Genomic DNA, 26,223 nt, shown 5'->3' on the forward strand with positions numbered 1-26,223 from the left:
ATAAAAGTTTTTAAATATAAGTACCTTACTTATGAGGGGACTCAGCCTGACACACTGGTTTTTCAGATCTCACATTAGCTCACATTATGGTTAATCTGAAAGCAAAGGCTAGTTTAAAATTCTCTGCTCACTAAACTAATTGAAAATAAAATTAATAATAGCACAGTTTTAATGAAAAGGAATTCACATTCATCGATACAATTCCATAAGATGCAGCTATGTTTATGCACCTTAGGTAAGTCTACATCAGACATTTGGAGATTCCCTAGGAAAAGAAACCCTCTTACAATATTTTATTCATAAAGCACAGTAACATTTGTATGTTTGACGTTATATGGTAGGCTACTGCTAAGTAGTTTAGATATAAAACTTGGCCAGCCTTATAGTGAGGATCTACTTTGAAAAGTAACTCTGTAGAAATGTGCATTCTATATTCAGCGTTTCTCAAGGTTTTCCGTATCAAATTTACTCAGTTAAAAGAAGAGTGTTTTTCCCCTTAATTTCCAGCTCTGTAACCTCAATTTATAATCTGAGTCAAACTATGTTCTTTTCTTTTTGCTTATCATCACAAGAAACAAAGGGTCTAAAGACCAAATGCTGTCTTCAACCACACCTGTGCAACTCTGTTGTTTTCAATAGGACTGCACGGGTGAAACCAAGGGCAGAATTTTGCCCAGCAACTGGAATTTGAATGACAATTATTGTGATGATGTGTGAACCAGAATACAACCCAGCTCACTCCCCCATAGCTGTGTTGGCTCTGCACTATCAAGAGGAGTGAAAAGTAGCAAAATCATATTTCTATCAGTTAAAATAAATAGATATGATTCAGACACATAGAAAGAATAAGAGCAAGTAGGTGCCATTTTACAAAAATCACTTTTCAGAGCAGAGCTGCCCTTTAATTTGATCATAGTAACATCCTCCAATTCATAGGCTATTACATCTATGTTACTGAGAAATTAAAATCAAACACAATTTTGGAAACCCATGCAATGTTTTGCACTCTTCTGCTGTAGATAGTACCAGCCAGCAGAAGCAGCATAACTTAACGCTGTCCTTCCCATAATTGTGATATGATCTTTGGTGAAGTCTATAGACAATCATATACATAAAAACAATAACAATAAGAAAAATATGAAATGGCAGTTCCATTGAAAAACAGTCCAGAAGCTGAGAAGGAATCCATTTGTACCTAACAGAAAAGGGCAACTGAGGCAGAGAAAGTTAGAATCAGAGAATCATAGAATATCAGGGTTGGAAAGGACCTCAGGAGTTCATCTAGTCAAACCCCCTGCTCAAAGCAGGACTGATCCCCAATTAAATCATCCCAGCCAGGGCTTTGTCAAGCCTGACCTTAAAAACTTCTAAGGAAGGAGATTCCACCACCTCCCTAGGTAACGCATTCCAGTGTTTCACCACCCTCCTGGTGAAAAAGTTTTTCCTAATATCCAACCTAAATCTCCCCCACTGCAACTTGAGACCATTACTCCTTGTTCTGTCATCTGCTACCACTGAGAACAGTCTAGAGCCATCCTCTTTGGAACCCCCTTTCAGGTAGTTGAAAGCAGCTATCAAATCCGCCCTCATTCTTCTCTTCCGTAGACTAAACATCCCCAGTTCCCTCAGCCTCTCCTCATAACTCATGTGTTCCAGTTCCCTAATCATTTTTGTTGCCCTCCGCTGGACGTTTTCCAATTTTTCCACATCCTTCTTGTAGTGTGGGGCCCAAAACTGGACACAGTACTCCAGATGAGGCCTCACCAGTGTCGAATAGAGGGGAAAGATCACGTCCCTCGATCTGCTGGCAATGCCCCTACTTATACATCCCAAAATGCCATTGGCCTTCTTGGCAACAACGGCACACTGTTGACTCATATCCAGCTTCTCGTCCACTGTAACCCCTAGGTCCTTTTCTGCAGAACTGCTGCCGAGCCATTCGGCCCCTAGTCTGTAGCGGTGCATTGGATTCTTCCGTCCTAAGGGCAGGACTCTGCACTTGTCCTTGTTGAACCTCATCAGATTTCTTTTGGCCCAATCCTCCAATTTGTCTAGGTCCCTCTGTATCCTATCCCTACCCTCCAGCATATCTACCTCTCCTCCCAGTTTAGTGTCATCTGCAAACTTGCTGAGGGTGCAATCCACACCATTCTCCAGATCATTTATGAAGATATTGAACAAAACCGGCCCCAGGACCGACCTCTGGGGCACTCCACTCGACACCGGCCGCCAACCAGACATGGAGCCACCAATCACCACCCGTTGAGCCCGACAATCTAGCCAGCTTATTATCCACCTTATAGTCCATTCATCCAGCCCATACTTCTTTAACTTGCTGGCAAGAATACTGTGGGAGACCGAGTCAAAAGCTTTGCTAAAGTCAAGGAACAACACATCCACTGCTTTCCCTTCATCCACAGAACCAGTTATCTCGTCATAGAAGGCAATTAGATTAGTCAGGTATGACTTGCCCTTGGTGAATCCATGCTGACTGTTCCTGATCACTTTCCTCTCCTCTAAGTGCTTCAGAATTGATTCCTTGAGGACCTGCTCCATGATTTTTCCAGGGACTGAGGTGAGGCTGACTGGCCTGTAGTTCCCAGGATCCTCCTTCTTCCCCTTTTTAAAGATGGGCACTACATTAGCCTTTTTCCAGTCATCCATGACTTCCCCGGATCGCCATGAGTTTTCAAAGATAATGGCCAATGGCTCTGCAATCACATCCGCCAACTCCTTTAGCACTCTCGGATGCAACGCATCCGGCCCCATGGACTTGTGCATGTCCAGCTTTTCTAAATAGTCCCGAACCACTTCCTTCTCCACAGAGGGCTGGTCACCTCCTCCCCATGCTGTGCTGCCCAGTGCAGTAGTCTGGGGAGCTGACCTTTTTCGTGAAGACAGAGGCAAAAAAATCATTGAGTATATTAGCTTTTTCCACATCCTCTGTCACTAGATTGCCTCTCTCATTCAGTAAGGGGCCCACACTTTCCTTGACTTTCTTCTTGTTGCTAACATACCTGAAGAAACCCTTCTTGTTACTCTTAACATCTCTTGCTAGCTGCAACTCCAGGTGTGATTTGGCCTTCCTGATTTCACTCCTGCATGCCCGAGCAATATTTTTATACTCATCCCTGGTCATTTATCCAATCTTCCACTTCTTGTAAGCTTCTTTTTTGTATTTAAGATCAGCAAGGATTTCACTGTTAAGCCAAGCTGGTAGCCTGCCATATTTACTCTTCTTTCTACACATCGGGATGGTTTGTCCCTGTAACCTCAATAAGGATTCTTTAAAATACAGCCAGCTCTCCTGGACTCCTTTCCCCCTCATGTTATTCTCCCAGGGGATCTTGCCCATCAGTTCCCTGAGGGAGTCAAAGTCTGCTTTTCTGAAGTCCAGGGTCCGTATTCTGCTGCTTTCCTTTCTTCCTTGTGTCAGGATCCCGAACTTCACCATCTCATGGTCACTGCCTCCCAGGTTCCCATCCACTTTTGCTTCCCCTACTAATTCTTCCCGGTTTGTGAGCAGCAGTTCAAGAAGAACTCTGCCCCTAGTTGGTTCCTCCAGCACTTGCACCAGGAAATTGTCCCCTACATTTTCCAAAAACTTCCTGGATTGTCTGTGCACCGCTGTATTGCTCTCCCAGCAGATATCAGGGTAATTGAAGTCTCCCATGAGAACCAGTTATTTCAGTGTTCATGATTTTACCAGAGTATTACAAATAAAAGAGATGAAAGAAATGTTGATGGTGTTATTCTTGAGATTGGCTTACTTTTTCATAAATTAACAAATTAATTTAATTAACTCTACTTACATATATGTCATCCTATCTATGTTCTGATACAAGGTTCCTGCAAAATATATTATTTCTAGGTACATGGGGTTCTTCAAAATTTTTTGAATCACATGTTAAGTATTAACATTAACACAAACATTAACATAAAGCCTTGGCTATTTGCAACTTTATTGCATAAAATCCAATAAGCACCCTTTCTAAAAAGTCAAACCTATGCAAAAACTGCAGCCGGGCCAGCTCACAGTTCAGGTTAAACAGCAGTCAATTAAGGCAGCGAAGAGTTCAGTGGGGTATACTCAGTCCGGCATGGATAGGAACTCGGACATCCCTTCGAGAAGTCTGTTGGGAGACAAGGCTGAATTGGCTGTAACCTCCCTTCTGCAGTGGAATCCAAGGGACCAGTGGCGTGGACATGGCTAGGATTGATTCTGCTTCCTATAGAGCCACAGCCACAACTTCGAGCTTTCTCTTACCCCTCACACATATATTAGAAAGACCCAAGGGATGGTGCAGCAGTAATGCTATCTGCCCCCCTGTAGGGTAAATACCCTTTGGGACAAAGGGGCCACATTCGTGCAGGGAGAAGTAATTTAGTCCTACGTTTGCCAGCACTAGTGAGTCTGGCCCAGTGCTGTTTGCAGTGTGATTTCATGATGAGTCTTGTGATATTTTATCTTTTTCTACAAGCCCCAGCTGCTGGCACCAGTAATTACCTGAGTGTCTCAGCTTCCATTTAAAAAAAGAAGTTTCTAGCCCTTGTCGTTATGTAATAAAGCTTGAAAATGCGAACCTTAACGGCTCCAACACCAAAAGGCAAATAAATCCTAGTCAAATTTATTATTTTAAAAATCTCATTATTTTTAAGTGAATCCCGTGGTTTTTGGGGCCTGACTCCTGACTTTCAAATACTTGGGGTTGGTCTAATGTGTTTGTGAGAGTGACTCCAAACAGACAGGTGGCTTGCCTAGAAAAGAAGAGCCTCGAGAGCAGAGCTGGGCTAATTTTTTTCACTGAGTAACAAATTCACTGGACAGGGTACTGAAACTATTTTTAAATTCAGGTCAAATTCAGCAAATAGATTCAGCTGGGAAAAAAACTGATTTTTTTTTTCCCAAAATGTCAAACCATTTTGTCTGGAAAATGTCATTCAAATAGACATTTCATTTCAAAATGTTACTTCAAAACTACATGCAAAACATTTTGTTTGACCTGAATTAAAAAGTTTCAGCCTTTCATTTTAGGGAGATCAAATGGAAAAAAAAAATCAGATTCAGTTTGAAAAGATCTAATTTGTTTTTGATTATTCAGTTCAGCCACTAAACTGAAAAATCAGTTATTTGCTTCGCTCTACCCCAGAGGTAGGCCTATGTGGCAATGACCTTTTATGGGTAAGCCCTAGAGCTCAAGGGCTTAGAGGATTAGAACTCTCCACTTCCTCTGCAGCAGACAAGAGGAAAAGCCACAATGTGGCTTGCCCATAGTTCCACTTACTGTGATTTGTTGCTGTATTTGGAATTTGTCTGTGTTCTGATTGTGTAAGTGCTAATAAATTGTTACTGTAACTGTACTCATCAAAGGGCACAGGAATTGTGCAAGAAGTGCCCTGGAGTACATGGGTCACTCTGCCTTCACTAGTACATGATTCTGGTTTCAGAATTAAGGATTCAAATTCAACAAGAAGGAGGATAGGGTTCTGCCCTAGAGATGAGGGGCTCTCCCCAAGGGTCCTGTTTTGCTCTGGCTTCCTCACCTGGACATTCTGAACCCTGTGTGGAATGACTGTGGGGTTGTGCTGGGCTGTACTGCCCTGCACTGGACCACATCAGCTCAGTCTGAAGCGGCAGCCGTGCAGAGCTGGTTTAACAATAGGCAAGGCCAGACTGGCGGCACAAGACAGAGCTGACTTTGCAGAAAGGCCCAACCAGACCAGCCGCTGTAGCACAGAGCTCACATCACAGTGCCCCAGACAGGTGATGGTGCAGAGATGACTTAACAGCTTTGCCACAGGTGGTGGCAGCTCACAGCTAACTGCACAGTGCCCTGAAAAGGGGTGTGTGTACACAAAGATCATTTCACAGTGATGCCCAAGTGGACCAAAAATGACAGAGCTGATGGCAGACCTGGACTATGTAGCTGTGCATGAGAGAAGGACCTGGTGGTGCAGATTTCACTGAACCAAAGCAGAGAGCCACTCCTATATGCCCCTCTCACTAAATCTTAGTCTAATTGGACCCAAGAGTGGGTTTTAGATGTTTGGGAACTGTAGTGTGACCAAGAGGCCTGGACCTGAGCAAGCAAGACAATTCATTCTTGTTATGTTGGGGCTGCCCATATTCCTGACACAGTGACTGGGGTTTGTTCATTTTATTGTATTTCTCCAGGCCAGCCCCAGTGGGCTCAGGGGATGATAACAATAGTGATACCTAGCACCTTTTGTCAATGTGTCCCTGAGGAGCCTGGGCAGCCCCAGCCCTGAATCCAGGGGAGACTGTGCCTATTGAAATAGTGTGCCCAACAGCTGGTACTTACTAGTAACTGCACACAGCACTCTAGGCCGGGTGTGCATTTGCCCTCAACTGACAAAGCTTGAATAGGTTCATGTTCTGGTCATGCTGCAAGACTCATTTGTTCATTCATCCAGGCTTTGTCTGAGGTGGGTAGAGATCAACCATTTGCACATAGTGGAATCCAGGAGGCCAGGGGATCAATGGATCCCTGATGGTTATTAAGCAAGCAACAAGGTGGGTGAGGCCATATCTTTTATTGGACCAACTTCTCTTGGTGGAAGGGACAAGCTTTCAAGCTACATCGAGCTCTTCTTCAGGTCTGGGGAAGGCAATCAGAGTGTTACAGTTAAGTACAAGGTGGGACAGATTGTTAAACATAAGAAAATTACACGTTGCAGGAGACTAGTTAAGATGAAGTGGGCAATTAATACCTCTGCAGCCGTAGGACAAAGGAGGGTTAGTAGGTTACAAATATTTGTAAGGAGCCATAGAACCAGTATCTCTGTTGAGACCATGATTTTCAGTGTCTAGCAGAGTTATGAATTTCAATTCCCAGGTTTGCCTTTTGAAGTGTTGTTTGCAGGTTTCCTCTGAAGATGAGAACTGAAAGACAAGATGTGGAGTTATTGCTTTGTGTCTGCCCATGGGTGATAGGATGTTTTTGTCTATCGTCATTTTTCTGTGTGAGTTCATTCTACAGCATAGTGATTGTCTGGTTTCATCCACAGAGTTGTTGCTGGTGCATTTAATGCATTGGATGAGGTACAGCACATGTTGTGAGAGGCATGTTTAGGGCCCATGACTCTTGAAAGGTGTGTTCTGGTTGGATATTGATTATCCTAGCAGTTGAAATAAGTCTGCAGGCTTTGCATCTGTTGTTTTGGCAGGGTCTGGTGCCGCTTCAAGTTAGTATGCCCTGGTCTGTGGGGAGCTTGCTTCTGATAATGAACTTGGTAAGGTGTGGGTTCTTTGAAGGCCAGAAGAGCAGGTTTGGGAAAAATTTCTTTCAAGTATCAACCCTATCTACTATGGGTTGTAATTGGTGATGATATCGTGTATAGGTTCTGGTATAGTGTGCATGTGTGATCCTACGCACCCCGTGTTCACACCCTCCACAGTACTGCAATCATATTTCTACAAAATATGCCTTGTGAGATATCCTATGAAAGCTAACACCACATTGATTATTAATATCATTGCAAAATATTTAGTAGTGCCACATAACCAATTGTTTCAGCATCCATGTTATTGAGCATATACACAACTTCAAATATGAAAAAAAACTGACACAGCCGGCAGTTGTTAGGCTCTCACACCGTCTTTGGTTCAACATTGCAATACACCTCACAAAGACATTTGGCCTCCAGCCTGTGATTCCTCATTTATGGTATTTTCACAATCCCACTGACTTTTGTAAGTTTACAGTAAACTGCATTGAGATCCAATCCACAGATTCAGTCCAGGTTACCCTGTGTTGCTCTACCTTCTCTCTGCAGGGTTGGGCTGCATCTGTGTAGTGCTCAGAATGGCTGCCAGTTTTGTACCCCTGACAGATTTCACTATTGATTGGCCAGGAGCTTCCAGTTTATAGCTAAGGGGGCATGTGTGTGCATGCAGGAATGTCTGTCCTTAATGACAGCTTCCAAACAGCTACTGTGCATGGTGAACAACTTCCTGCACTCCTTGCCTGGGAATGTTTCCATATCAACTCAGAGCAATTGGAAACAACAGCTGTAATTACAGCAATAAGGTGTGGGGTTTTCTTTGTTTGTTTTTTTCTGCTGAACACCATGCAATAAGAAAAAGAAAAGGGGGTTACAAATGTATCTCAGGTATACCATTAGTATGATGAAATAGATGTTTGGCAATTGTCTTTGGAGTGGATATATAAGTGTTGTCCATTGTCTGGTAGATATTTGAGGCAGGCAGTGATGCTGTCATGGTGAGGAAGGTTGGTGTCTAGGGACGTGACATTCATGGTGGCAGGATGGCGTTCTGAAGGTTGTTAATGGTGCAGAGTTTCTGGAAGGAGTTAGGGCTAGTCTACACTGGCAACGAGGGGTGTAGCTACCAGTCCTGGAAGCACGGCTCCCAGCGCTGGTGCACTGTCTACATTGGCACGTCACAGCGCTGAAACTTGCTGCACTCAGGGGGGGTGTTTTTTCATACCCCCGAGTGAGAAAGTTGCAGCGCTGTAAAGTGCCAGTGTAGACAAACCTTTAGTTGTGTCCTGGAGGAAGCTGGCCCTGTGTGCATTGAGTGATTTGAGGATGGTTTCTGTGAGTCCTGGTATTCTTTCAGTAAGAGTGCCATGGCCAGATATGAGGGATCTGGCTTGGTTTCTTTGTTTGTGTATCTTGGAAAGCATGCTGAAGGTCCCTGGGATGGATTCGTGGGGGATGAGGTCATAGAATTTTTCTTGAAGTTGTTTGGGGAAGTATTTGATATCCTTAAATTCCTGTGTGAATTATAGTATAGGGTCTTTGAGTTCTTTATAGCAGGTGACGTTGGAGAGTTGTCAGTTGGCCTTGTTGACAGAATCATCACAGTTGACAACTACAATAGTGGCTCCTTTGTCTGCTGGCTTGTTCTCTAAATTAGATGTCTGGATTTTAAGCTCTTTAGAGCTGGGACCATCTTTTTGTTCTGTGTGTGTACAGTACTTAGCACAATGAGGTGCTGGTACATGACTGGGGCTGCTAGGTATTACTGTAATACAAATACATAATACCTGTGCCCAGAGTGTATGGATAAGCACACTTTAAAAATCATGTATTTTAATAGACTGTAGCTGACAGTTAAGAAATCTATTTCTGTATTTCCCATTTACTAAAGATTTGTTTAGTATTTTTCAGTTTTTAAACAAAAGTGCCAATTCAAAACCGTCAAAGTGCTTCCAGAATAATAAAAAAGATTGATCATTTATAAACCCATAAAAAATTCCTATAAAAATTAAAATAAGAAACTCAATCCAATGCATCTTAATAAAAAAAAAAAAAAAAGCAAGCAGCCAAACAGAATAACAACAACAACAGAAGAAATATCGCCCAGATCCTTTAGACCCCACCATTCCCAAAAGCATTCTTGGCCTTGGAGCTTGCACTGGTAGTCAACCGATTGAGACTATTTCAAAGAGAAAAATGTATTCAGCGGTAGGAAAAAGCCACATATAATATACTTGACCTTAGCAAAATCTTGTTCTTTTTCTTTCAAGCATGTCTTTGAAGAGGCTAGTACTGCTGGAGCAACAAATGGAATTTAAATGTATGCCAACTCCATTTTAATGTAGCCTTCTGACAATTTTTTGGCTTGTGTTTCCTTCTCTCTCAATTGTATGATACTTGCTGCCTAGTGAAATTAAGTTCAAGATACTTTGTGGCAGAGCTAGTTGTGGGCAGTGGGTTAGCTGGAATGTGAGAAAAAAAGCTTCCCAAAAAATTAGCCCCTTTCTCTTTTTTTTTCTCTCTCTTTTTTTTTTTAAAATAATCTTCCCTAGTGCTGCCATTCCCCCTTCAGTGCTCACACACAACATCTTGATCCTACTCCCATTGAAATCCGTGGGGCTTTTCCCATTGTCTTAATTAGAAACAGAATGGGGCCAAGAAAAACATTATGGTAACCATTACATACAAAGCAAAGCACTCCAAATGAGAGCCAAGGTCTTTCTCAAGGAAAGATCATTCATTTCAGTAGGTAACATCTGAATAAATGGAAGATGCAGAATAATTACTGACTACTGTACCAACAGTGTCTTTGTTTTACAGGCTGTTTACCTATGCTTTTGACTGCAGTTAGCCCTGTAGATATTTTATATTAATCAGAATAACCTCCTGCTTGAATAGAGTAACTAGAATATGTACATTCTGAAAGTTAAATAATCGTTTTATTGTAAGAACTTGGAACATTAATTGCTAACATGATTTTTCTTTGGGATTTAAAAAAAAAGGAGAGATCCATTAAAAAATAAAAATAAAAATAAGTATCAGCGTGTGCATTAGACACCGAAGAGCCTGCAGGGCACCTTTTATTAACACAATGTGATTTATTGACATTTTAGTCCATCCAAGCTTCTGCTTTTTCTGCTGTCACAATTGTGAGCAGACAACATACAATTACATGAAATAAACATATTAACACAATGTTCTCATTATTACCTCTATGTTATAAGGGAGATTTTTAAAGTTGGATGCCTCAGTATAGATAGCCATCAGTAGATTCTTTTAGTTTAAAAGCTGTATTAATATTTGCAAAGTATAAAAGCAAGTAAAAAAAGTAAGAAAGGATCCCTAACTCATATTTATGTTTTATATACAAGTTAACTGAGCACAACCTAACTCATATTTACAATAGTGTTAAAGTACATATAGACAACATATTTATTTTAATTTAAAGTGGTTCTACTCCAATGATAGTTATGGAATAAGAACCTGAATAGAACAGAATGGAAAAAGCTCTCTAAACAACTGCCATTATTCAATTCATTGTTTCCTGTTCTCAATGTTCTCTTCCACTTTGAGGCCCTGATCCTGAAATAGAATCCATGCAGGCAGACTCAGACAAAAAAAAAAAAACTTAAATCCAACTAGGATCTGGCAGTCAAGCTGGGCTTTCTCTTTCTTGCATGTCACCACCAGATACAAAGGTTTATTGGGCCCAGGGGTGACTACAGTTATACCTATACTGTTCCACTGTCTTCAGATTACACTCTGTAGCCTGGATTAATTTGGGGTGCAATTTGAACTTTTCGCAAACAACAGGTCCTTTCCTCAGCAGTAAAATAAAAATCTCTTTAATAGAGGGTATGGGTGAGTAACATCCATAAGCACATAAGGATTTTACCACCAAAATTAGCGGAAAAATAAAGTTCCACGAATGATAGATACACACAATTTAGAAGTCCCTAGGGTTGTCATACTCACACACATTCAAGACCATAGAAAATACAGCAATAAGATGATAGCCAGTGGGGTACATCGTAAGTGGGATGTGATGATTCAGTTTACACCATCCTGTCAAGCCCAATGTGCTCAATGAAGGTTGGATAAACACCTTCGTCCCATTCTATTCACACATATCCGGGGCCATATTTGATGAGATTTCAGACCTCCTGCTCTTGTGTGCTATTCCAGAGAACCTTGTTTGGTATTCTGGCTAATTAAACTTCTCAGGCTGGCATAAGTAGGGCTGCCAGGTATCCGATTTTTGACCGGAAAACCTGGTCGAAAACGGACCCTGGAGGCTCTGGTCAGCACCGCTGATGGGGCCGTTAAAAGTCTGGTCAGTGGCACAGCAGGGTTAAGGCAGGCTCCCTGCCTGCTGTGGCTCTACGTGGCTCCCAGAAGCAGTGCCATGTCCCCACTCCGGCTCCTAGGCATAGGGACAGCCAGGGGGCTCCATGTCCTGTCCCAGCCCCAAGCGCCAGCTCTGTAGCTCCAATTGCCCAGGAACCCTGGCCAATGGGAGCTGTGGGGGCGGTGCCTGTGGACGGGGTAGCGCACAGAGCCGCCTGGCCGTGCCTCCACGTAGGAGCTAGAGGGGGGGACATGCCGCTGCTTCTGGGAGCTGCTTGAGGTAAGTGCTGCCTGGAGCCTGCACCCCCTCCTGTGCCTCAACCTCATGACCCAGCCCTGATCCCCATTCCACCCTCCAAATCCCTTGGTCCCAGCCCGAAGAACCCTCCTGCACCCCAAACTCCTCACCCCCAGGCTCACCCCAGAGCCTGCACCCCCAGCCAGAGCCCTCACCCCCACCCCACATCCCAACCCCCTGCACTAGCCCTGATCCCCCTCCTGCCCTCCAAACCACTCGGTCCCAGCCCGGAGCCCCCTCCTGCACCCTAAACCCCTCAACCCCAGCCCTACCCGAGAGCCTGCACCCCCAGCCAGAGCCCTCACCCCCTCCCACATCCCAACACACTGCCTCAGCCCAGAGCCTCCTCCCGCACCCTGAACACCTCATTTCTGGCCCCACTTCAGAGCCCGCACCCCCTTCCGCACCCCAGCTCCCTGAACCAGCCCGGTGAAAATGAGTGAGTGAGGGTGGGGAGAGCAAGCAACAGAGGGAGGGGGGATGGAGTGAGCAGGGGGCAGGGCCTTGGAGAATGAGTGGGGCCTCAGAGGAGGGGCAGGGGGTGGGGCAAGGGTGTTTGTTTTTGTGCAAATAGACAGTTGGCAACCCTAGGCATAAGTCATTTGTGTCAACCCCTTTCCAAATGCTTTTGATAAATCAATGCAGTTCATTTCATGAATACGTGTACCCTAATATCCAAAAAAACCTGCTATTTTAACTTGTTTTTTCTTCTTTGAGGTTTAATTGTTTATCACAAGCTACAAATTGCTAAGTCTCCTAACCTCGGTCAAGCATTCTACTTATACTATCAGGCCTCATTACGCCTCAGCCTCTTGCCAAGCCTACCTGAATAATACTTCTCACTTTACAGGCTTCTCTACTTGCATTTCAGCTGTATTAATATCTTGTATACATGATAAAGTAACTTAGCAAGCAATATATTAATTAAGTTTGCCTCATAATCTCCATAGGATCCGGTCCTCGGTCACTGGTCAACATCTCTTAGTGGCACCAGGGTAACCCTGCTGTCTTTACATAATTTGCCCAGCAATTGTAATTTAGCAAACAATTCTGTTGATGATGCCCAAGAAGAAATCAAATTCAGCTCACCAAGATGAACAAGAGTCAAAAGAGGTAAGATATTTTTAGCTGGTTTAAATGGCATAGCACCACTGAAGTAAATGGAGTTACACTGATTAACAACAGCTAAGAACCTGGCCCAGTATGTCAACAGGGACCCTATTCTGCAACCCTAACATTGTGTTACACATACTGACACGAATAATCTCATTAACGTCAATTAAACAACTTTTGTGAGTTAGTGTTTCTCAGAACAAGTAAAATATGCAGAATCAGGCTCCAAAGTATGCCAATATGAGTTAAACAATTTTTTCCATTGGCATTATGTATGTTATGGAATTACTCCCTTCTGTTCAACTGGGAGCCATATAACCTTTCAAATGTGCATGCTGTTAAGAAATAATATCTTCGGTGACCAATATGGCTTGCGATTATCTTTTGCCTTTTATATAATTTAGAGTTGCTTACATGCTAATATGCTTTCTAAAACAAAATGAGTAAACACACAGTGGTGAAGAATAGGGGAACAGATACTCTGAAAATGAGTCAAGGGTTCAGTTACATGCATGAAAGCTTGGCTGACTGGCCGTCAGCAAATTCTAACACACATCTTTAAATATACCATTATGGAGCCACACAGTTAAAAAAAAAATGACTCCAGCATGCCATAATTGCTTTAATCATTACATTTATTTTACAGAACTGAACTGATTTTTGGAACGCAGCCACAACAAAGGCTGTGAACAATGGCTATAACCACTAGGAAGGTGAAATACTTATTTTTGACCTACACTGAATTTTGAAGCCCAGCGTGAGCTTTGAGAGTGCATATTTTGCATAGGTCATTGGCTGAGGCTGTATTTTTCACATAGAGTTTCCTGTCATTTTTTGACAGATTTTTGAAAGCATTGCATGAAACTTGAACTTGAAACATCCGTGTGACATTTTGGGGGCATGAGAGTACAAGGCCTCTGCACAATGAAGCCAGGGAGAAAGGAAAAAAAATAAATTCTGAGACTGAAGGTCTTACGGGATCAAACTCTTTCTTAGCTTTACAGTCTGAAATTTATTTTGCTTCAGTATGTAAAATGGTGTACTTATACTATGAAACTTTGTACCTGGGACGGTGTCAGATATTTATTAGATATTGCATGCAACCACACTTCAATTTTTTTCAGTCTGTGTGATCATGTTACTGCCTGCATTGATAAAATACTGTCACTTATGGAGTTGTGTTAATTTCTGTTTGCTGGCAGTCCTGAAACAAAAACATTGTTCTGGTCAAACTGAAAGTGATTTTTTTCTGAATTTCTGAAAAGTTTAAAAAGTAAAAAAAAATCCATTTTGGGTCAAATGAAGTGTTCTGTTTCCTTTCTGGGCATTCTTAACCATTGCTAATAAGAACAGAAATGATGAGCTAGAGTCACAAAGCCAGAGTAGTCACAAAGCCGGTGCCCGCCTTCTACCCAATAGCTAGAACGCTCAGCTGGGAGGGGGGGAAGAGCCAGCTTCAAATCTCCACTCTGGAGCAGACTCAAACCCAGGTCTCCCCCCATCCCAGGTTTGAGTGCCCTAGTCCCATGGCTATTGGCTATTCTAGGGTGTGGTGCTTTCAGTCTGTTTTGTTGAAGCTGTTCCATTTTGTATAAATTACTTGAATAGTCATTGGGGCAAATTGAGAGAGAGAGAGAGAGAGAGAGAGAATGACCCTGTAGCCCAGTGGCGAGGGTATTCGGGACAGGTGGAACCTGGAGTCCAGTCCCTGCTCCAATGACTATTTTATTTAAATATCAGTCTCTAGTATTACACAGATGGACATTTCCTTATGTTATGGAATTACAAGATCATAAATCCTACCCAGAAATAAATAACCAATGTTGTTGGGGAAGGGCAGCTTGGACCAACCAAATTTAAACCTTTACCAAACATCATTTTGCTCCTATAGTCACATTCACTATTGACACTAAGAAAAAAAAAAAGGAAGAACTTGCCTGTGCTATACTAGAGGAGTATATTATTTACTTCTTCAATGGATTTTAAGACTAATAATCCTATAATAGAGAATTAAATTTAAATAGAGAGTTTATGGTTTAGATTCACAGGACCGGTCGTGGTCTAAACCACCCTTTTGGCTTGTGACTGGGACCCTTAAGTCTATTCCATCTTACACTCACTGCCTATGCCCTTGAAAAAGCCATTTCAATGTTTGAGATCAGGGAAATGTACCAGGCTGCAGGGGTAGGGTTGACAACTTTCTATTTGCAGAAAACTGAACACCCTTGCCCTGCCCCCTAGCCTACCCATTCTCCCAGGCTCTGCCCCTTCTCCGAGGCCCCACCCCTGTTCACTCCATCCCCCCTCCCTCTGTCACTCGCTCTCCCCCACCCTCGCTCACTTGCTCATTTTCACCAGGGCAGGGGTTTCACTGGGACAGGTGGTTGGGATGTGAGAGGGGCTACAGGCTCTGGGCTGGGGGTGCAGTCTCTGGGGTGGGGCCAAGGGATTCAGGGTGCAGGAGGGGGCTCCGGGCTGGGGCCAAGGGATTCAGGGTGTGGGAGGTGGTGAGGGGTTCAGGGTGCAGGAACAGGCTCCAGGCTAGGGCAGGGGGTTGGGGCATGGGAAGGGGTTTGGGGTGAGGGCTCCAGGCGATGCTCATCTCAGGCGGCTCCAGGAAGCGGCCGGTATGTCCCTGTGGCCCCTAAGCAGAGGCGCAACCATGCGGCTCAGCATGCTGCCCTTGCCTGCAGGTGCCGCCCCCACAGCTCCCATTGGCCACAGTTCCTGGCCAATGGGAGCTGCGGAGCCAGGGCTCGGGGTAGGGGCAGCGTGCAGAGTCCCCAGGGCCGCCCCAGTGTCTAGGAGCCAGAGGGACATGTTGCTGTTTCTGGGGAGCCGCATGGAGCCAGGCAGGCACCCTGCTTGCCGCGCTGTGGGAAGCCAACCGGATTTTTAACAGCCCGGTCTGGAAGGGTCCCTTTTCAACAGGGCATTCCGGTCGAAAACTGGATACCTGGCAACCCTATGCAGGGGTGAGGGTCTCATGGGAACCTCCATACCAGTCCAATGCTAACCAGGGGATAATCCCATATAGGCAGTTACATCAGCTTCAAGTCTGTTTTGTACCACACTGGCACAGTGGATTGATTTTTAAAAGCCCAAAGGAAATCTTGAGACCTGCAAAGATCCCAAGATGTCTGCAGCCCCAGGAGGGCTCACTGCCTCCACACATTGTTCCCTCTGGCTTCCACTTCCCTGAAGGCCTCATAGCTCCTCTAGGAATGATGCTGTTGTGCCTACTGGCAGCTGCACAGACATCCACTATTCCAGCCACAGCATGTTTTGCAGGTCTCAAGGGGAAGCATGAACAAATGCATGTCCTCACTGGCTCGTAAAACTCAGTCCACACACTGAGTCCAAATTCAGCACTTTCTGGGCTCTCTTTTTAATACAAAAAAATTAATTAACAACAAAGTTAATCTCAAATCTTTCCACCATTCTTGGTTGCTCTTTGGCTTCCTCTCTCAGCGCTTCTCACCCCCATCCTAGCTCCTCTCTCCCCAGAGAGCCACAGCCACTTCCTTTATTTACACACGGAGTAATCAGTCGCCCAGCTGTCTCAGTGAATTGGCAGACCCCATTTAACAGTTTCTGAGCAAGATCAACAGATGCTAGCAAGATGGAGTGCTACAGATATATAATGCTAGTCTGTTCAGGGAATTATTGCTGACTGATACGTGGACTGCGGTGATGGAAGATAAGTGATTTAGAACAGTGGCTCTCAACCTTTCCAGACAACTGTACCCCTTTCAGGAGCCTGATTTGTCTTGTGTACCCCCAAGTTACACCTCACTTTAAAACTATTTGCTTACAAAATCAGACATAAAAATGCAAAAGTGTCACAGCACACTATTACTGAAAATGTGCTTACTTTCTCATTTTTACCATATAGTTATAAAATCAGTCGATTGGAATATAAATTTCAGTGCATAGTATATAGAGCAGTATAAAGTCATTGTCTGTATGAAATTTTAGTTTGTACAGACTTCGCTAGTGCTTTTTATGTAGCATGTTGTAAAACTAGACAAATATCTAGATGAGTTGCGGTACCCTCTGCATACCCCCAGGGGTACACGTACCCCTGATTGAAAACACTGATTTAGAATGAGAAAAAGAGTTAATGAGTGAAGTAAATGGGGGCGGGGGGAAGGTGAATAACATAACTAGCTAGTTCCTTGCTTTGCCTTGTATTGGTTTACATTTGTGTGATATGCAATTTAGAAATCTTAACTTTAATGAAAGGGTTGTGTTGTCTGGGACAGCATTTAATTTAAGCTGACAAAGCTATGAAATCTACTTAGTTCTTTTAAATGCAGCGCGCAATGAAAATAACTGATTTTAATAAGTTGTCTTTTCAAACAAATACAAGAACCGCTTTCAAATCTGTAAAAGCAACATAATGCTCCAGTAATGCATTTTATTATTGTGACTACTGCAAAGCAAGAAGTATTGAAATACAGCTGATCAGGTCAAAGCCTCAATTAGGTACATCACAGAAAAACCATTTAAAAAGCCCATGTTTAATTTCCATTCTGGAGACATGGCTATCAATCTCAGATGGAAACTCCCACATTTACATAGTAAGAAATCCCACACTGAACCGTGTTTAACATAGTCTTTTTTAAACATAAAATAGATAGTCTCCTGTAGTAACTGAGTAATTTTTGATCAATTCCTTTGAATAAGCCATACCATTTTTGACTCTTTTTGAACTATATTCCTAACTTGTTGAATCAAATTAAGATGACATCTAGTTTAAAAAACCAAAATGCTAAAATGTAAAGAAAATTAGATAGATGACATGCAAAAACTATTATAAGAAAGTTATATAGGTTCCAAGTCAGGCACACGAATGTTAGGAAATACCAGTTTTACAATTGTCTGAGAGACTGGAATTTTTTCCCCTTGTGTGTCCATTCTATGCACTGAATGAGACAAGTGACCTGTGGAAAAAACAGTATGTAATCATGTCACTATGAACTATATGCACAAAGGATGCCCATGAAGGGACACCTTGAAGGATCTGACCCTTATCAGTGATTTGCCTGTTCAAATATCCAGTTTATTTGCACTATTTTTGTAATTGCACATGTACATCAGGTATTGAATAGCACACCTATTTGGTGTTCAGTCCTAGGTTTCTGAGATATTTAAAATTCTGCCATCTTTGTGATTTATCCCTTATTTTGAGTAACTAAACGATAGCGCACTAAACTGACACTTATCCCAATTAAGGAGATGTGCCATTTAGAAATACTAATTAAGCAGATTCTACTGCATCTATATTTCTGTGGCATTTTCTATTTAGGATGTTTCTTTCGGACAGCTTACCAAAATGAACCCATTTATGTCACAAGTCGCTAAACAGATCAAAGAAAGAAAGACTAATACTTTATATTACCACACATAATTTTAGTTAGCCTTCCCTCTCCCTCTCTCTCCTCCTCAAAAGAAAAAACACAAGTCTACTGTTACTGTATGTGTGACACATACTATATAAATAATGTCTCTATTTAATATGGAGTCTTGCCTAGGGTGATTTTATTTCATTGCCGATAGCTACAAATAAAAGTTTGTTGCCCTTTATGCTTTTGAGTCCTCATTTAAAAACACTCTTTATTTTAAAACGTATTCATGAAAAGAAACATCTTTTTACTTAATCCATTTCTATTTTCAATTTTTTGTGGCAATTTTAGTGTGAATGTTATGTGAAAGCAAATATGGCTTTATACAGTTTTGGCCTGTAAAAAATTCAAAACATCTTTTGTAAGGACACTGAAGGTTGTTGTTGTTGTTGTTTTTAAAGTGTTTGATTGCTCTCTGTGTCTTGCAATGCTCTCTTTTGAAAATAAAATATCTTTACCATGGCACTTCTTACTTGTCCCCTAACTAGCCTCAGCATTTTCAATCTTTTTTCAAACGAGAGTCTCTTCATGACTAACTTCACTTCACCAGAGGCTCTCTATTTTATGAGACAGATTGACCAGAATTTAATACTGCATTCCAGATGAAGGCATACCATTGATTTAGGTCATGACTTGATCTTTTCTATCCTGCTAGATATATATTTTAGCATTGTGTTTGCCTTTTTTACCATTGTGGACAGCAGAATGAAAACCACTGTTTCAGAGGTGGGAGTGGTCAAAAAGGCAAACACAATTGTTCACAAATGCAAGGTAATGTATATTGGAAGCAATAATGAGATTATATATATACATATTATTATGATTATATATATATATATATATATATATATATATATATATATATATATATGTGAACAATCAATTTCATCTGCGATTCTGCTGCCCATTCACCTAGCGTTCTTACATCCCACATAGCCTGCTCTAGTCTTGACAAGCCTAAATGATTTTATGTCATCTGCAATTTTTGCCATATTACTGTGCAATCCTTCCTCCAGGTCATGGTTAAATACAAATCCTAGTTCAGAATTTTGGGGCATCGCATTTTTAGTTTGCAACATGGCAAAAAAAGACTTATTCTTTCTGTTATCTATTTCTTAGCCAATTTCTAATCTGCTTTATCTCTCACCCCATGACTTATTAGTTTTCTTGATTGCCTTGTGAGAGGAACTTTGTCAAAGGCCTTTTGAAAATCCAAATACATTAGATCCACCAGTTCTCCTTCATCTACTATTTTCCTGATGTGCAAAAAAGAGTTCTTATAGATCAGAGAGGGATTATTTTCCTTTAGAAAAACTATGCTGGTTTCTTTTATCATATATATCTCCTTAGATTAACATAATTCTTAATTATCATTTCAATCAGATTACCTGGTACTGAACTGTCAGTGGTTGGTCATTGCCAGAAACCATTCCATCACTTTAAAAAAACAACAACAACAACAAAACAAGTACATTTATTAATCCTCAGTCCTCCAGTATGCTTGATTTTAATGAGAGGTGCATATTTTTGTTAGCTCAGCCCCTTCATTCTTAAGTTATTCCAGAACTCCTGGGTGTCTCCTCTTTTTGACACCCCCATTTTTTACAGTATCACATCTTTATTATCTGGAAAAAAGTAAGTATCCCAGTATCCTCTGTGGTGAGGATTGATGCAAAGAAATCATTTAGCTTCTCTATAACGTAACCTCCTGAATTTCTCCCTTTACTCTTTGCTAGAATAGCACTCACTGATATTCTCATTGGCCTCCTATATCTGAAGAATGTCTTATTGTCCTTTTTATATCTTTGACAATATGCTCTTCAAATTCCTTCTTAGACCACCTACTTTCCATTTTTCATTCTACCTGCCATAGTTTATATTCCTTGTTATTAGCATGATTTGGGCTGGGCTGGAATTACATTTTGTGAAGTATACCTTTTGGTTCATATAACTCTTTACCCTGTTATTTAGCCATACTGGTTTACTTCTTGTCTATTTTTTATATTCTTTCTCAAAAAAAATATCTATGGGCCCAATCTATTTTTGCGTTCACATTAAATTGTGAATGCAAAATATTACCACATTTAATTGCAAGCACATGAGAGGGCATTTAGATGTCTAGTTAACTTATATACAGGGACAAACATGTAATGAGACATCTTAATGTTATCACATGTGCCAGCAATTTTGCTCCTACACTTTTGTGCCCACAATTGCCTGGACAAAAAATGGAAGCCAGGTTGAGGCAATTTTAAAATTTGGCTCATGTGTCATATATTCTTATTTGAGGGTGTGCATGCATGTGCAGCCTGGATTTAAATTGCTGTAAAGCTTTTTTATTCATATAAAAATTGTTTTAAACAGGCTGGCAAATATTGTTTGACATTTTGTTAGAAAATATAGCTTAAATCCTTTACCAGTTTTATTCTGATCATGTATTCACTTCAAAGTTCTTCACTGACATAGAGCGTTAGAGGGTACTTTGGCAGAGGTTTGGATGTCTATTCAAGGCTCAGTTACAATAACTGGATTTTACTGTTTTCCTACCAGAATAAAATGATCCTAACATTTCCTTTCTTCCAGAAAGCTCTGGCAGACTTCCCCCAGTCAGGGTAGGGCTTGTCCTGAAGCATCATATCAGTGACCTATGGAGGAAGAAGGAAATCATTTAAATCAGTGTCACAAAGTTTTAAACATAAATTTTTAGATTCCAAAAGGTTTTTCATTTCAGATCATTCTTATCAACATTTGTAACGACAGCTAAGTTGAAAATCTGAACAAAGATATTATCTGCAGCTTTCTTATTCAAAACCTACATGAACTCTGGTCTGCTTTCTAGAACTTGTGTGTACCCCTTCATGAGAGATGTGAGAAGGCTCATGCATTGCCAAAGATGCAGAGATGATAGAAGTTAATCTAAACAAGTTACTTATGAAGATCTAGGAAAAAATGGATGTAGGTTACTTTCTTCATAGCCATATGAAGAAGGCAAACAGTACTATTCCAGTCCAGCTGGGGAGGTAAGTCCAAGTTCAATGAGCATAGTGTCGGGAGAATTTTGGCTATGAAATCTGAATTGCAGTCCAGAGGATTGAAGCCAGGGAAGCTTGTGCAGTAAGGGCCATATGCTACCCTCGATCCCAGATGCCAATGAGAAATGTAGACACAGAATAAAGGCCATATATGACCCTAAAACCTGTGCTGTCCCCTTACATGGTATTTAAAAATTGAAACGCTTATTCTACTTTTCAGTACTCATATTTAAATGGACCATCTGTCAAACTCTGCCCAGAGACCCATACACACATACTACTTTTGGATGATTTACAAAAAGAATTAGAAATGAGTCTGAACTAAAGCAATAGATTTGGATATCCATGATCTTTGAGTGTGTTAAAAAGCCATATCCTTTTTTTCAGATTAACACTCTTCTTAAGTATTGAAAAATACAGTATAGTCATTTCATCCACCATGCTATTTAGAAAACCCAGTGGTGGGGAAAACATACACAGAATGTTTATGTTTAAAAAAAAAAAAAAAAAAAAAGGTCAGTACACAGCCCTGGCTGTGATATGCAATAAAATAAATGTTTGTCTGCCACTAGCATCACTACACTGTTTAAACTATTAATTCCTTTGATAAATATAAAAGTAACTCCTACAGAGATTTCAAGACTTCCCCCCTCCCCCAGTTTTACTCACTTCCAAATAAAACCCAGTTTTACGGAGAATTTCTTATTTTTATTTTCTTCCTGGTTTATTTTTGAAGCATGGAGTTGTTTTGGTTTGGGTCTTTTAATTTAATCAGCTAGCATGTGAATTAGTACTTTCATTCAAAGACATTTTACAGTGTTTATTGAAGGGAACAAAAAGCCTATGTTTAAATCGAAGCCACATATGAGGGTTCTCAGCCCTCAAGGGGTGAAGGTGTTCAACACATTGCAGAACTGAGTCCTAAATGATGATGAAAACTTTAAGCATATCCGGGATTCCAGGGTTCTATCAATCTTAGCTTGAAGAATCGATTGTATCCTGAAATACTACCATTTCCAATGGTTTTCCTTTGGTAATTCCTTTCTCTGAGCACTCATGTTATGATAGTTTTTATCTTAATAAGACTCCCAAGGTTAACTAAATAAATATTTGGATACATATTTAATGCTTAAAAGGCTCCTCTAAAGATTTAATTAATTTCATTCAGAAATACTTTTCCAGTTCCAGGAAGATTCTGTACAGTAATAAATATTTGCAAGGAAACAGATGATTACCAAATGGGTTTTATTCAATTTTCAAAATGTTTTCTCCAGAGTACTTTCTGGGAAATACTTATATTTGCTAGAAGGAAACAATCTGCAGCTGTGTGACCAGTTATTACAGCAGCATGTTTTATAAGAATGGCAATCAAGTAAGTGACATTTGCTGAGGAAAATGGCAAGATGAAGCAGGAAATGTTCACTCTGATATCAGACAGCTGGTCTTTTTCATCTCTTAGCTTCAGCATTTATTTTAAGTCTTATCATCAGATCAATGTCAGGTCACTTGCAGCTAAATTGGCAGAAGCAAAGACAGTCATTAAAGGGATGCATTCAATAAAGAAAAATCCAATTACCTTTTGCATTAGAGAAATCAAATTCATTTTCTGGTGGTGGTCAAGGACAGTCATTGTGGAAAATGGTGCATGGGAGGAAGGTACTCAGCTTTGTCACAATATAAATAATTTTGTTGGGATAGTATCGATGTAATAGCAACAAGTTGTTTTAACTTCCACCAGCATTGGCAGAAAACAAAAATTCAAGCCTTTTTTTTTTCTACAAGTTAAAGACTTTATTTCACATCTCAAAATCCAATGCACTGCCTGGCAAACATTCATCTCTATTAGATCAGACTATCTGGAAAAATGCCCTGTTACTATATACTGCGGAATAGATGTTCCATGACGTGCAATTCTTGCATTCTTCAATTATTCTATGTATGTATCTTGTATAGTCAAAATAAAATGGGAAAAGCCGCTTGAAAAATATCCATTACTTAATTAAATTAATTTTGTATCTATAACTATGAAAGACTAGGAATGTGATAGTGTATTAACATTGGTTATACTGACTCAATTTAAAAGTGTATAGCTTTTTATGCATAACTATGTTCCTATGTTTCACTTAATGTTCCATTAGAAAAATGGGTATTGTCTATAAAGGCTTACAAACTACAGTTACATGGTGTGCACAGTCAGATGCTTGTTCAGTGAAAAATAAAATTGGCATTTCTTGTATTGCCTTTTCGAACCACAAACTTCATTTTACAAGACAGAAATATCAATGTGGCTGCACTTATCTAGGAGGGTAACCCAGGAATACTTTAGTGGCACATCTCTCTTCATCATTAGGTTAAATATGCAGAAATGCTATGAGTCACAATGTTAAAGATAAAAAAAAACCTACGGCCCACTGTGAAATGGTACACTGCAACCATGTAGAAGCAGGAAATTTTGATTTTGAGTTGAACCGTTATGGGAAGTACAACTACCAGACAATACAATTACCAGTAGAGAACATGTATAAAATGGGTATAATGATACTTACCTATCTTTGTAAAGTGCTTTGAGATGCTCAGATGAAAAGTGTTATAGGAAAGCTAATTATTTATTTATTCTTATCATTGCATCAGTTTTTCATAAAACTACCTTTGTCACTGGTCAAACCACTGCTTTCTTATTACATCACCTACAGCAGACAGAGAAAATTATTGTGAAGTTCTGCTTCTTAGAAGGTATCTTGCAGGATTCTCACTCCTGGCTTACAGAGTAGCAGCCGCGTTAGCCTGTATCCGTAAAAAAGAAAAGGAGTACTTGTGGCACCAATGAAGTGAGCTGTAGCTCACGAAAGCTTATGCTCTAATAAATCTGTTAGTCTCTAAAGTGCCACAGATACTCCTTTTCTTTTTACTCCTGGCTTAGTGTGAGATTGGCAGACCTTTCCTAGTTCTTAAGGTTTTATGACCTTTGAGGGCTATGATAGCAAGGCAGTTATTGCAAACCGCCCCCTGCTGTGTATAAATGCTGCTTTCTGAATATTCCAGTCTGTCCCTTTGACTGAGTGGAAGGTGAAGCTCCCAGGAGGAAAAAAATCTCAATTCAAAATGATCAATTTAAGATCAAAACATGTGCCTCAGAGAAAAAATGAAAAACCAAAGTGTGAACGCAACTCAAACGCTAATCTCCCAACTCTGAGGGGATTGAGCAGGAGCAGAGAAGCCTACAAGATGCTACCAGTGAAACAGCATAACAAATAACTGCAAACAGGAACCTTTCCAAATCTGTGCTCTGAGCTCAGCTCACATTGTAAAGTCCAAATTCATTCTTCTTCTGATGTTTGACTTTATTAACAAAGAAAGCAACAATAAAATACCATAAGATTAGCTTGCTCCTTCTATCAGGTTTAGCTGCTTTTAGAGTTCTTCCCTCAGGGCTGCTCAGACCACACACTCCCAAGAAAGTCACTTCAAAGGAGCAGTAATGAGATCCCTACCTCAGTGAGTCAACCGACCCACTTAATCCTTTCACAGTGAAATCATCTGCTAAGAGGTGTTTCAGACAAACACTGACAGCCTGTTACAAACCTGAAAATAAATTTAGCTCCACATAAAACTCTAAACAAGGACAACATGGGGACACTTTTGACCATTCCTTCAAAAATCTTCAAACCCCTTCCTGGGTAGGAACTAAAGCAGAAGTTCCCACACTGTAGTCCTTGGAGCAATTGCTGGTAGTCTGTGGAGAGATGGTTTGTTAAATGGTGCTGGCTCATCATCTTTGTTTCCAGCTGCTAAATTGCATTTTAAAATAATTAAAATCTATTAAATGCTTTCATAACAGTCCTTTTTCTATGTAAATAATTGGAGTATGTGTAAATTGGAAGGAAAATGGACTATGAGACAATCTCTGTTATTAGGAAGTGAACTACCCTATGAAAATGTTTGGAAATGCCTGAACTAGAGAACAATGAGCTCACTGGAGTTTCCTTCAGTATTTCATTTGTAAAAAGAAAAGGAGTGCTTGCGGCACCTGAGAGACTAACAAATTTATCTGAGCCTAAGCTTTCGTGAGCTACAGCTCACTTCACCGGATGCATTCAGTCTGAAGTGAGCTGTAGCTCACGAAAGCTTATGCTCAAATAAATTTGTTAGTCTCTCAGGTGCCACAAGTACTCCTTTTCTTTTTGCAAATACAGACTAACACGGCTGCTACTCTGAAACCTATTTCATTTGTAGTAGTCATCCCCCGGTCATCAAGTTGGGTGAGGCACACACCGCAAGAATTAAACAATAAACAGAGGACGGAATAATTGGAAGCCATGGTCCACCAGAACACTCTAGAATTACAAGCATCTGATGAAAAAACAATGAGGAGTCCTTGTGGCACCTTAGAGACTAACATATTTATTTGGGCATAAGCTTTCATGGGCTAGAACCCACTTCAAAGCTTATGCCCAAATAAATGTGTTAGTCTCTAAGGTGCCCCAAGGACTCCTCGTTGTTTCTGTGAATACAGACTAACACAGCTACCACTCTGAAACCAAGCATCTGATGGACTCTGAAATCTTCTCTACCTCGAATTAAGCGCTGAGTAGTTTACGTTCTAACAGACACCACCACAGCAACATTTTATGTCAACAAACAAGGAGTGCTCATTCCCAACTACTTTGTCTAAAAGCTCTGACTCTGTGGTCATAATGCCTGGGACACTGAGCGTTTCCAATGGCTTTGTACCTGAAAGGACGGATAACTTATTAATGAACACATTAAATCAGACTATAAG

The 26,223-nt window shown here is 40.9% G+C and overlaps 1 protein-coding gene across 1 annotated transcript in view; it reads right to left on the bottom strand.

The window, feature by feature from the left end:
• TMEM117 (transmembrane protein 117) overlaps positions 1-26,223 on the bottom strand; it is a 310,171-nt gene that overhangs the window by 95,314 nt on the left and 188,634 nt on the right. The window contains exon 5 of the mRNA XM_074942172.1: positions 20,959-21,056. Within this exon, the coding sequence (XP_074798273.1) occupies positions 20,959-21,056 (98 nt within the window). The remainder of the gene's footprint in view (positions 1-20,958; positions 21,057-26,223) is intronic.

This window comes from Natator depressus, chromosome 1 (genome assembly GCF_965152275.1).
Source record: "Natator depressus isolate rNatDep1 chromosome 1, rNatDep2.hap1, whole genome shotgun sequence".
Lineage (NCBI taxonomy): Eukaryota > Metazoa > Chordata > Testudines > Cheloniidae > Natator > Natator depressus.